Here is a 12764-nt window from a genome sequence, read left to right on the forward strand (position 1 = left end):
TAAACATTACTTGTACAGAACTCAGGTTTAAGTTTTTAATTAGAAATAAAGAGTTTTGATTGTTTTTTTACTTCGTTGGGTGAGATTTTAAAACCTGTAATTATAAGTTCAAAGGTCAAAGTTTTGTAAATAAATCAAAAAGTTTAGGCTGAATAATTGGTGCAAAATAACACATTCTCCCTTCTTAGACTAGAATTGAAAATCTGAAAAATAATTAAAGCATGAATGAACACAACTTTAAGATACTTGTACTTGGTGATCCTGGAGTTGGCAAGACATCCATGATTGCAAATTTATTAAAGGAACCGATCCCTATAACTTATGTACCAACCATTGGTATTTTGGAAACCTTATATTTATTAATCGCATAGTTTATTTATATATGCCAAGACCGAGTGCATCATTATAGTAAATAGTATCAAAAATTATTTTTGAACGCTATCTACATAACTGTTTGTTTTTGTGGTTGAGTTTAGAACAAAAAGTATCAAGATTGCAGCTAAATGTAGAAAGCCAAAGAGTAAACTTATTATTATGGTAAGTTTTAGCATTGTATACACTTTTTTGTTGTTTTTTGTTTTTGAATTTTACTAAATATTTTTCAATATTAGTATTTTAACATTTTAAATGGTGTAGTTGCTTGTGTTTAAAGTTTAACCATAAATTTTTAACCAAACTTTTTTTAGTCAGTACTATTTTCCTGGTTTTTAAAACTATATTCAACAGTTTACTTTTGATTTAGTTAATTTAGAATATTTTAAACAATTATGAGCTGCTGATTTACTTAATACTATTTTGAGAGGGCAAAAATGAGCTGTAAAAGAATATTTCTTTAAATATAACATCCTTTTTCTTTAAATATAACATCCTTTTATTTTTTTATTTTATATTTCTGACTATGAAGTAATCTGTAACACTTAAAAAAGGGTCCTAGGAGTCTCTAACCCATGACCCCTCCCCCATCCTTCATGAATACCTCTACACATACAGTTATATTACACTTAGATGTATGGTGAAGTGATACCATAATGCACAAGATTTGATGCATCAAAGTTAAAAAGATGTTTTGTTTTTTTTATAAAATAATGAATACTTAATAGAAAAATCAATCTGCTAACAATTGTATTCAAATGAAATTTGTTTTTGTTTTTAGAATACATTTTATTGGTATTTTTTAAATATCTTTTTTAAGAAAAAATTATTCTCTTGTATAATTTATATTTTGGTTAGGGACTTACCTTCTAAACAGGAATACATGACTTACTCTTCATCATTCTATGAAGGTGCTAATGTAAGTGAATTTTAAATATTACCCAAAAAGCGTTTTAAACACTGTAAGTATTATGTGTATTAGTATTATATTTATTTATAAACATTTTAAATCAGAATACTGTATGTTGCAATTGAGCAGTCATAATAGTTTGCAATCATTTTACAGAGTGTCAGAATAGCACATGTCAAAATAGTGCATTGTCATAGTAGCATGTGTCATAGTAAGGTGTAAAACAGAACCTTTATTGTATATGCCAAACCAAAAAGGAGGAAGAACATTGTATGAGGGATTTGTTAATTCAATAGAGAGAAATTCAGATAAAATATTATGGAGATCCATAAACTAGGCTGGATGCACTCTAGGTAAACTTCACACCAACATAGAAGCTGTGGTTAAGTTTGTGAACTAAGGTTTGAATGCTCCTCCAGAAGAGCTTCAAATTACATAAATAATGTATAGCATTTGCCAATAATATTTCAATGCTAATTATTATTGCTCGTGTTGGCATGTTGTGATAAGCAGCAGCTAACTTACCATTAATGGGCATTTTAAGTCAAAAGATGTTTCATCTATGTCATATAAAAAAGTTTGTCCTATCAAATCCAGTATCTATAGATGAATCTAAATATTTCAATTAAAAAATGGTAATTAATTACAACAGCAAATATTAACATTATTGTTTAAAATTTTAATCACATCAGCAAATATCAACATTGTTATTTAAAATTTCCCTATATGCTTTTTTTACAACCTATGCATCTCTTTTTGTATCTAGTATCTTGTATATAGTATCAAGTTCTTTTTAAGGCTTCTTATGAATCATATTAGGAACATAATGAGTTGTTTGTCCACCCTAGACCAAATGGATACAATTAGATTTAAATTTAAATTAACCAACACACCTAATAAGTTGTGTTGGTTAATTAATAGTTTTCACCTGCAATGTTCTTTAATGATCCTCTTTTATTTAGCCTATAAGTTACACTTAAATAAGCTACACTTGATTAAAAGTTTAATTATACCTTGGATTTGTAGTATGTTAGAAATAAATAGCATAGAAAGTTATACCCTTAATATCACTGGGTTGAGATAAGTTTAAATCACTCCACTGACAACTTCAGTTGTTTGTGTTCTTTAGAATGTACATTAATGGGTCCTAATAAAAAGTTCATTTTCCATAATCCTATATTTAGTTGCTTTTTTTCAGAATTTATTGAAAAAAGTATATCTATCTTCTTAATTAAACTTTAAACCAGCTGAGAACATGTAAAAATTAAATATACCATCTTTATAAAAAGAAAACAAAATGAAAATTCATATCATCACTTATCTGAAACAGACTTAATATAATCATCTTGTTTTTTAGTATTATTTTTCATTTTTTTCTTTTCTAAAGTAATAAAAAATGTTAATAAAAAGCAAATGTAAATTGTTAGGAAAAATTTAAGTAAAAGCAATATAATTAGTTTTCAAGGTTGTTTTTTTTTTTTTTTTTTTTAAATACAAATTTTAGATTTAAGTTTATTCATATTTCTATATAATTCTATTTTTTAATATCTTAGAGGACCTCCTCAAGCTCTTTAAACAGATCAATATCTAGGCATGCCTAATTTTAAATTATAAATCCACATTATCAAGTGATACCATCAACTAGAATAAAAATATTTGCTTTGCATCAACGACTTGCAAAATATTTGTATGCTATCATCTACATTGAGTTTAATACATGTCTCTTTAATCTAAAGCATTGATTGTTGTCCCATTAGACATAACATCATGCTACAGTTTTACTCCAACACTTTTAATTTCTTTTACTTTTGAGATTTTAAAGTAAATTAAATGACAACTTAAATTTTCAGAACTTAAATGAGGTGACCAACAATTTTAAGTAAAAACTCTCTTTTAATTTTGGCTTCATATGAAACATCAATTTTTACTGTAAATTATTTTTTTTACTGGTATTTAAAACTTTTAGCTCATTTAAAAGAGGGTTGAAAAAAACTTTCATATTAAGTTGAATTAATAATGTTTTTTAAACTAAATCTTTTTAAATCAAAACTAAAAATACTTAAATATGGTTAAATTTCTTATATCAGTAGTTTGAGTTCAATCATATTTCTCTGGTAAAATACACAGAGGCAGAGGGCAGATTATTGAAAAGAGTTTCAAATAAAGTTGCGGTTTATTATCAAAAATTAATTTCCATAAAGAATTATTTTCTTGACATCAATCAAAATTTATTGCTTTAATTTGATAAAGCATTAGTACAAAAAGGTCTTACCAGCATTGTTCAACTTGATAATCACTTAGTAAGGCACAGCCCTTAACACAGCTTAAAAGAAGTCTTAAATATGTGAAGAAATTATAATAAAATTTTTAAAAAAATGTTCCATATCCAATGTGGTTGCTTGCATGTAGGATGTTGCCAATTAGAAAGATGAAAATGCTTTATTTTCTGATAACAGCAATGCTATGAAGTAGTGTTGCTAGCATATGAGTTAGAAGCATTTTCATTGAACCTTATTATAATAAAATATTTTGAGAGAAAGTGGTACAGAGGAAGTGTGTAAAAATGTAAAAAGCTTTTGTAACAAAAATGTTCCATTTTTTATCATTTAAATTTAAGAAAAGTTTTTTTTTTTAACCTTTCATAAAGATGCAAGCAGATGAAAATAAACGCGTAGAAAATACACATTGACTTATATATTGGTTGTTACTATTACTTATTTATGCCTTATTTCTTATTTATGTTTCATTTAAAATTGGAGACACAGGCAGTAACAATAAAAAGTTTCTTATTCATCAAGAAATTTTCAAAATAGTTTACATTTCTAATGAAAGTATATTTTTTAAATCAGTTTTCTATTGGGTCAATTTCTTTTCATTAACAAATGTTTTAATCTGTAAAAATCCCACATTTCTTTTATAAATTGTTTTATTAAGTAAATTGCCTAGCAATTTCAATATCTTATTTGTAACAGCTTGTTTGAATTAAACTCTTAATCACAAAGTGTATGTTTTAATTTTAAAAAAAAAACAGTTCTTACAGTTTACACAATATGTTATTGATAATAATGTAATAAATAGTTAAATGTTAATCCTTACTTCACAAAAAATTGAAATTTTATTACTAGACATATCAAAGTTTTAGTCAAGAAATTGGTGTCTTTTTTCTTCTTTTAAATGCACACAGTCATTGCAAATAATTTAGCAAATGTTGTGATTATAAACATCCCAAAAATGAAAAAATCTTGTCATTAAATGCATTATCCCAATCAAAAAAGAGCAAAATCCAAGGTATCAGGTGTCAAAAAATTTTATTTTATCTATGTAATTATTTATATCAATTATTATGATGATATAATTATGTATCTTAATTTCACTTAACAAGATTTTGCTTTGGCAGTAGATTAAAATATATGTTTAAGCTGATTAAGGGTCTTATGAACATTGTTTTTCTGTTACTTTGCCTTTCATTAGGGAGCTATAATTTTTTGTTGCTTTTTGTTAGGGAGCTATAATTTTCTTGTTGCTTTTTGTTAGGGAGCTATATTTTTTTGTTATTTTTTGTTAGGGAGCTATAATTTTTTGTTACTTTTTCTTAGGGAGTTACAATTTTTTGTTGCTTTTTCTTAGGGAGCTATAATTGTTTACACTGTTACAGATAATGAAAGTTTTGGACATGTGAATCTTTGGATTCAGAATTTAAATGAGGTGAAGATTCATTTACTTGTCAAATGAAACTTTTGTTTTTTGAATGGGCTAAAGGATTTTGTATAGCTTAATTAGTGTGTATTTTATATGCTGTGCATTAAAATTATATTGCTACACATGTTTGCTTTACAGACATCTGTACAGATTTCTAAAGCCTTTCTTCTATAAATTGTTTATTAGGAAAGGTTTCATGAACCAAGTAATATTAGTAATTCAATTATATTAATTTTATTTTACATAAATAAACAAAAGGGTTGAGCATTTCATTCAAGGATTTTATTCTAGAGCTAAGCACATAAGTCTTTAAATAATGAGGGTTGATAAATAAGTTATTTTGACAGTGTTATACATAACTAGACCACATGATTTTATTGATTTTTGAGTTATTTATACCATCATATTGCTTTTCATGAGTTCTGCATTTTACGATAATAAACCAGATAATGGCTAAAAAAATTAACTGCTCTAAAGGTCAAAGGAGTATGTTGGGAAATTTAAAATCCTACAGATTTCAAAATTTCAACAACCTTTTTTTCAAAATTCAAAAAATGCGTGTGGTCTTGTACACAACAAAATCTGTTTTATGTTATTCTAAAAAAAATTAGTTAATGAAAAACCATTGAGCTATTATGCTTTGATGAAAAAAGTATGCTGCTGAGACCAGATCAAGCCTAAATAGTTGGGCAGTTACAGAATGTGCTTAAAAGATATGATTGTTCACACAGTTGATGCCAATTACCAAAGATATATGCTGTCTATTTTATGATTTAAAGATGAACAACCTGCCTCTTCTGCAAGTTAATGATCTTTTTTGTTCATAGCAAAAGTTCTAACTCCAAAAAAAATGCTCTAGCTAAATGTCTGTTTGACAAACATGGCCTGGGAAAGAGTAAGTCAAGAACAGACAGGCAAGAATATTTGTAATAAGACTTTGATAAAATCACATACAGATTATTAAAAGCTGATCAAAACAAAAGAGGAATAGGATGAAATGAGTTGTAGAGAGATTATTTACATTTGAACTGAATTACAGTATTAAAGTTACTGACAATTAACTAACATTTTCACTACAAAATTGAAAAAAGACAATGTTAAAAACAATATTTTTGTCTCAGAATTAGAGATTAGAAACTTCTAGCAATTCTAAAATATGGGAGAGATGTTGTGATTTTCTTAAGCTGCTTTATGTTAGTTATCATAACCAAAGAAAGCAAAAAATCAGGTGGCTTCTGTTCACCCAAAAACAATACGATTATTTCAGACTACGACATTGTCAGATTTTGTGACAATATTCTGCTAATCTCTGCACAACATTCAGGATCTCTCTGTCTCAAGTCTGAATGACAACTCATTAATGTGGCCAGATTTTCAGAACTTGGCCAGAATACATAAAGGTGAAGAAAATTGTCTCTTTCTACCAAATGCACTCTAATTGTGTTATTTCATTGATAAATTGTGACAGCATTTTTAAAAAAATGCAGCGAGCATTATGTCAGCTTTGTTTTGATATTTTTGATCATGTCACATTGGAGTACCTCAAAAAAAATCTATAAAATTTTACTCCTCAACCCTTTTTTTGTCCTAAACATAAATAAATACATAAACATAGATATATAAAGTTTGAGCTCTGTAATTAAATGGGAAATTTTGCTTTAAAGACCGTGAAGTTGTGACAATTTGAGTAATTTCAAAAAATAAAAAAAACATATTTCAGTTCTTATTTGTATCTAATACTTAGGAGTGGTACATATTTAGACATTTTTACTGTTTTAAAGGTAAAATTTTGGGAGTCACTTTAATTCAAGATCAAATTGAAAAAATCCAGGTAAGCAAAGCATTTGAATTAATTCTTGAATGAGGATTTTCTTGATAATAGTACTGGGGTTATTTAATAATATTACCATTTTGATTCTATAGTTTCAAACACCAGATGAATGAATGGTACTTATGTACTTTTGAAAAAGTAAGAATGTTTTATTCTTGCTTGCAGACATCATATCTTCAATATCTTTCCTCTGTCATTCTAACTCTCTCAGAAAAAGTGCTTTGCAGACATCTTCCCTAAGTAAAAAATATTTTTAACTGTAGAAGTATCTCAATATGTACCATTCTAAATTAGGATTAGATACTTTTTTAAAAACTACACAATTGAACATAATTTTTTTAAAGTTTTAGGGTCCTAGAGGTAAACATTTTCATTTAGTTAAAGAAAAAACTTCATATTCCTACCTTTAAAACCAAAAAGGAATGGGAAAAAACTTTATGGGGTAGGACTGTTTAGATTTTTTTTACCGCCCATCCTCTACCAAAATGATATATAAGCTGTCTGAAACAGTCTGCTAAACACTCTATATGTAACTTTCTCAAAGGCTTTTTTTTTTTTTTTATCGATTCAGGTGCTCTCAGGAGAACATGTAAAAAAAGTGATTGTGGGATTGAAAAGTGACAGCAAAAATATAAACGTTAAACAAAAGGATGGCGAATATGTGAGAAGATTCAATAATTAATGTTATTTCTTAATTTTTTCTTAATCGATTTTTTGTTAGAGTTGCTATTAATATGTTGATAACGTGACGTAATGTTAAATTGTTTTAAAGCAGCAACGAATTTGTTTATTGTTTGCAATTTTATGTTCGTAAAAAGAAAAAAAATGATACTTTGATTTTTTTCGTAGAATTTACGTCACTGATTATTTCTTTAGAAAGCTTCGTCGTTTGAATGTAGACACTTTTGGTGCACAAATAAAGATAGGAATACAGTAGAAGTGGTAATTTTTCTACTCTTCTATTGTGGATTACATTATTTTATTGAAGCAAGGCGTGCTTATAAATTGGTTCGTGTAATATGATTTTTTCCTAGATGTTAAATAGTTTGCTTGAGCAGCTCTTAGAGGGAAGTCTGGTAAGTCATTGTTTTTTTCTAAAGCATTAGATAAAGTTATCGTGAGTAGCAAATGTTTTAAAAAGTGGATCTGTTTTTAATTTAACTTTTTCAAATTTGGTTTTTAGATAAATAAGCCAAGCACGCCATTATTGTTAAAAGAAAAATCCAATTGCTGCTGTTCATGCGCGATATTATGAATTTAATTATTTTTATATTTAGCTTAAATTTTCAAAAGTATTTGTTTTTACCCTTAAATTTTTTTTGCACTTTAAAGCTGATTTTAAATTTTTACTCGTTAGTTGTGTATAATCAATTAGTATAATTATTTAGTTTAGATTTTTTAAATTCAATTTTAGGACGTTTTTATATGGTCGTTTATATAAAAGTTGTAAATAAAGATATAATCCCAATATTATTTAAAATTTTTTTTTATTTTTATTGTATGTTTTGAAAATTACAATATTTTTTTATCAAATAAAGCATGCAGTTGTATAATAAAAAATCTCTGCATATTTTTTAGATATAAAAAAAACAAACTTGTAAAGCATAAATTTATTTAACAGTGTGACTACTGTTTTTCCTCTATGCTCTTGAAATCAAAAAAATAGAATAATTTTTGTTCTTTGTTATGTCATGTATTTTTTATTTGTTTGTTTCGGTGTTAAAAAGTAATCACAATGATATACACTTATAATAAATATTTACAAAGTAATATATTTGTTATAAATATTTACAATCTAATATACTTATTGTAAATATTTACAATAAGATATTCCTATTATAAATATTTGTCACATGTCACATACACATGGAAAAAACTAACGAAAAAATATTTAAAATATATAGATAGCAGTAATTTTGAAGATAAATTTAGATCATTTACAAAAAAAATTACTGAGAAAAAAAAAAAATTAAATCTAGAAGTATTAAGTTAAATTTTTTTTTTATGTTAAAAAGCAGAAATAAGAAGTTTATGTGTCACCCTGGACCAAAGTAACTGCTCGGTTGTTGTGGTAACGGCTAGGTTGTCATGGCACTCAAAAAGAACCTTTTTTTACATTTAAGAATATTTGTCCTTTATTTACGCTACTGAAATCTGGACAAAGTGCTTGGAGCATAAAACCGGGCAAGGTTGAAGGGGCCATAAAAGTATTTAAGAACTTTGAGCCTTTATTGTATTTTTTCCTCTTAATTTATCATAAATTACATAATTTTATCATGTAACAAATTTAGACTTTAAGTTGGGGAACCGACCCAGGTAAAAATTTGAATAATTCTTTTCTTCAAAATCAAAAACAATTACTTGAAAGATAAAGTCAATTTACTGAATTTCACACTTTGTTTCAATTTTAAAAATTTTCAAGTCATATGCTTAATTCTTCTTACACAATTCTTTAGAAATGAGATTTCTTTTTATTAGCAAACATTTTATTGCAATGAAGTTGCAATATATTTGCAACAAGGATGTTTCCACAGCTTAAAAGTATATTTCTAAACTGATAAGGCAACAATAGAACGACGCAAAAAATGTAGATCATATAGCTTCTGACAATATAGGTAAGTAAAGTTCGGAAAAACCTGTTGTACAATTTTTTAGCGCTTGATTATCAAGAGAAATTTTTCGTTGGCAATAATTGAAATTCATAAAAAAAAATTATTTTTGTGAAAATTAAAACCAAAAAGAAGCACTTTTTGACGAATCTTCCGGTTGTCTACGATAAAATTCGTCCGATTTCAATGCGAAATATCGTCACTACGGCAAAATTTAATTTCATTTTTACTATAAATAATTCAGAGCGTTGGCTTTACTTTAGTATGCTAAACGTAAACAAAGATTAGTTAATGCAATGTCTGGCAAATAAATTTTAAATCGCGAAAAAGTCTTGCAATTTCACATCCACAAGCTTTACATTCCGCAATCGTAAAAGAATTAAATATCGCGAGATTAACTTTCATACGCTTATCCTGCGGACATCAATCACTTAAGACAGTTAAAAACTATCGAAAGAAAATCAGGAAATGAATAAAAGAAGGGATTTCAAAACAATTCGAAAGCGAGAAATGTCAAGGTTTCAATTTTCAAGAATCCAACCCAGTCCTCGAGAGATTTGGCCAAATAATTCAAATGTAATAAGTCGTACGTCCATATAGTTTTTTCATACAATAAGTAAAATACCAAAATGCAGTCTGGATAGTGAGAAGAAAGGTATTCAGTTTTAAAAAGAAGTTGTATAAATTGCTGCTTCAAGGAAACCAATGCCTCATTATGGGCGATGAAACTTACATCAAAAAGAATTTAGTTCAAATTCCGGACAGCACTTTAATATCAATTCAAAGGTAAATATAAAAAGAAAAGTTTAAAAACATTCAGACTGAAAAATTTGATCTTATGTACTGGATCTGGTTGGCAATTTGCAGTTGTGGCTCCCTTATCTCCATTTTTCACTCAGTAGACTTTGAAAGCAGATTACTATATCAAGGAATGTCTGAAAAAGAGCTGGCCTTTATCAAGAGTCACAACATCCTTATACTTTTCCGTGATTTTCCTGATTTAACATCGATTCATAACTCTAAGAAAACAAAATTTAGAATTTTGAATAAAATTTTTTATCATTTTAATGTTTTTTTACCATCCCACTGAGAAAAATAAGCTCTTCAAAGAGCTCATTTTTATAGTAATTACTATAGAAAGAGCTCTTTGAAGAGCTCATTTTTCTCAGTGGGATTCTTTAAGTTGATGTTTAAAAAAATGGTAAAAAAAAAAAAGTAAATCTAATGTGTTTTTGTGAAGGTTTTTCATTTTAAAATCACCCGAATGTCATTTTGAATACCTGATAAATTACAAGAAAACAATATAAAAAGAAAAAAAAAACATTTTTTCTTCTTCTGTAAAATTACAAAAATCTCGGTTAAGATAGGTTATCCATCAAGTATGGACAAAAATTTTGTCAAAAATGATTAAATTTAGCTAAACACAGATCCAGGTTTTTAGATCCAATTGTTTAGCATTCGAGACCGAAAATGATTATAATGCTTTTTTTAAAAAAATATATATTTTTTTTTACAATTCAGAGGTTATATTTTAAATCCGAGAGAATGTTAAAAGAATAAAACACCCTTTTAATGTGCTCCATATATTAAATGTCTGATTTTTTTAGTTTAAATCGTTGGTTAAAACTATACATTCGTTAAATGTTCATTCTGATAGAAATTTACGCAGTCTCACATTTTTTTTACAAAAACATCTTCATTTCAAAACATCATCATTTTTTTACATCGACGTTTGCTTACGTTTTACCCAGCCACTATAAAACTTAGTTGAAATTTAACACACCCTATTATTTTTAATAGCTTTACTAGTTACTATATGCGATTTTCTGAACATGTAAATCATTCCAAATAAATGTTGAATATCTTTACGTTAACAAGGTCTGGTGACTTTTTAACAAATTTCTACATTGAAATAAGTACGCAATTTGTGAACACTTTCTTAAGCTCATTAGCTTCAAACAACTGCGAAGCGATTTACATTCGAAACAATTCTAATAGAATATTCTAAAAAAATACCAGTTTTGTTACTTTGATACGTTGAACCAATAATTTGTATGACTTACGTAGCAATAATTAAAAATGTATATATATTTTAGACATTTGGTTTAAGAGTCGCTTGGTTTTGAGGGGAAATGATAAAAAATTGTTTTCTTTTTAGTTATTTTTATGCCTTGAATGTCAGAAGTTCTATTTAAGCAATTTATATAAATTAGAAATAAAAGTGGTTCTAGTATTGGAAAAACTCCTCTATTGTTAAAATCGCCTAGTTTAAACGTTAATGTTTTTGATTGCGTAATTTTGTTGTTAATTTAGAATGTTGTGATCTACTGCATTTAAATTCTTTACTTCCATCTGTAAAAAAAAACCTGAAGAAAACTTATTTTCGTCGAACGTTTTACATCGTGAACTGGCTCAAATTCACATTATTTATTGTAAAGAGTATAAACATTTAAAAGAAGTCTATTGTACACAAAACGTTCTCACTTTTTCTGAAAAAAAAAAAAAAAAAAAAAAAAAAAAGAATCGCGGATGGCGACAGAAGCGGCGTCACCCTTTTTAATAACTGGTACAACCCCTGACATTAAGTTTTTATATAGCGCAGTTAAAGTTTTAAAGAATAATTTAAAATATGTATGGTGGGGTAATTAAATACGATATTGATTTGATAACTACATTACTACTGACATCATGAAATTTTAAAACTTTAATTTTGTTATGATGAAGCACAGCGTCTATTAGCTCTTTTTCAGCCAAATTATGATTATCCTTTTATTCTGTCATTGTTATTGTTAAGTATGATTCAAAGATAAGTTTCCTAGCTTCTATCTTCAATGTTGTTTGAACCCTACGACAATAAGAAACTATGAAATGTTTCAGCAATTAAGGATTTATTTATAAGATATTTTTCTATTGATGTAATTAGTTGGCCATCTCTTTTTAGCTTTTTTACCAACTGCAGTTTAATAAACTTTTTGTTATGCTTGTATATATATATATATATATATATATATATATATATATATATATATATATATATATATATATATATATATATATATATATATATATATATTTCAAGGGTGCAAGGGGAAAACCGGTGATGTCACATTTTCAGGTTTTTCGGGTAAATCACCCTACTATATAGCAAGTATGTTGCTGCATCATTGCAATTAAATAAATCATTAAAAAAAATTAACAGATAATACTAAATTTAAAACCTAAAAAAAAATTATAAAGCTAAGCATAGCTTGTTCAAACTTTCTTTTCTCGTTTTCTCAAAATGAAAAAATTGTGACATCACCGGTTTTCTCCTTGCACCCTTCATATATATATATATATATAT

The 12764-nt window shown here is 26.9% G+C and overlaps 1 protein-coding gene across 1 annotated transcript; it reads left to right on the top strand.

Annotated features, from left to right (window-relative positions):
* The first annotated feature begins 141 nt into the window (after positions 1-141).
* LOC145183025 (ras-related protein Rab-35-like) lies at positions 142-8499 on the top strand. The gene is made up of 8 exons (XM_090086235.1): positions 142-336; positions 477-537; positions 1231-1291; positions 4910-4987; positions 7384-7473; positions 7689-7754; positions 7847-7888; positions 7996-8499. The coding sequence occupies exons 1-8, from the start codon at positions 222-224 to the stop codon at positions 8065-8067; spliced, it is 585 nt and encodes a 194-aa protein (XP_089942361.1). The 5' UTR covers positions 142-221; the 3' UTR covers positions 8068-8499.
* The last annotated feature ends 4265 nt before the right edge of the window (positions 8500-12764 follow it).

This window comes from Hydra viridissima, unplaced genomic scaffold (genome assembly GCF_058129835.1).
Source record: "Hydra viridissima isolate aposymbiotic clone 2 unplaced genomic scaffold, HvirCarnegie_v1 scaffold_4, whole genome shotgun sequence".
Taxonomy (NCBI): domain Eukaryota; kingdom Metazoa; phylum Cnidaria; class Hydrozoa; order Anthoathecata; family Hydridae; genus Hydra; species Hydra viridissima.

What these genes read in the sequence shown, in the direction of transcription:
- LOC145183025 (XM_090086235.1), top strand. Translation starts at nt 222, where the DNA reads ATGAATGAACACAACTTTAAGATACTTGTACTTGGTGATCCTGGAGTT. An exon ending in AGAGTAAACTTATTATTATG is followed by an intron (nt 538 to 1,230) that starts GTAAGTTTTAGC and finishes TATTTTGGTTAG; the next exon opens with GGACTTACCTTCTAAACAGG. An exon ending in ATAGGAATACAGTAGAAGTG is followed by an intron (nt 7,755 to 7,846) that starts GTAATTTTTCTA and finishes ATTTTTTCCTAG; the next exon opens with ATGTTAAATAGTTTGCTTGA.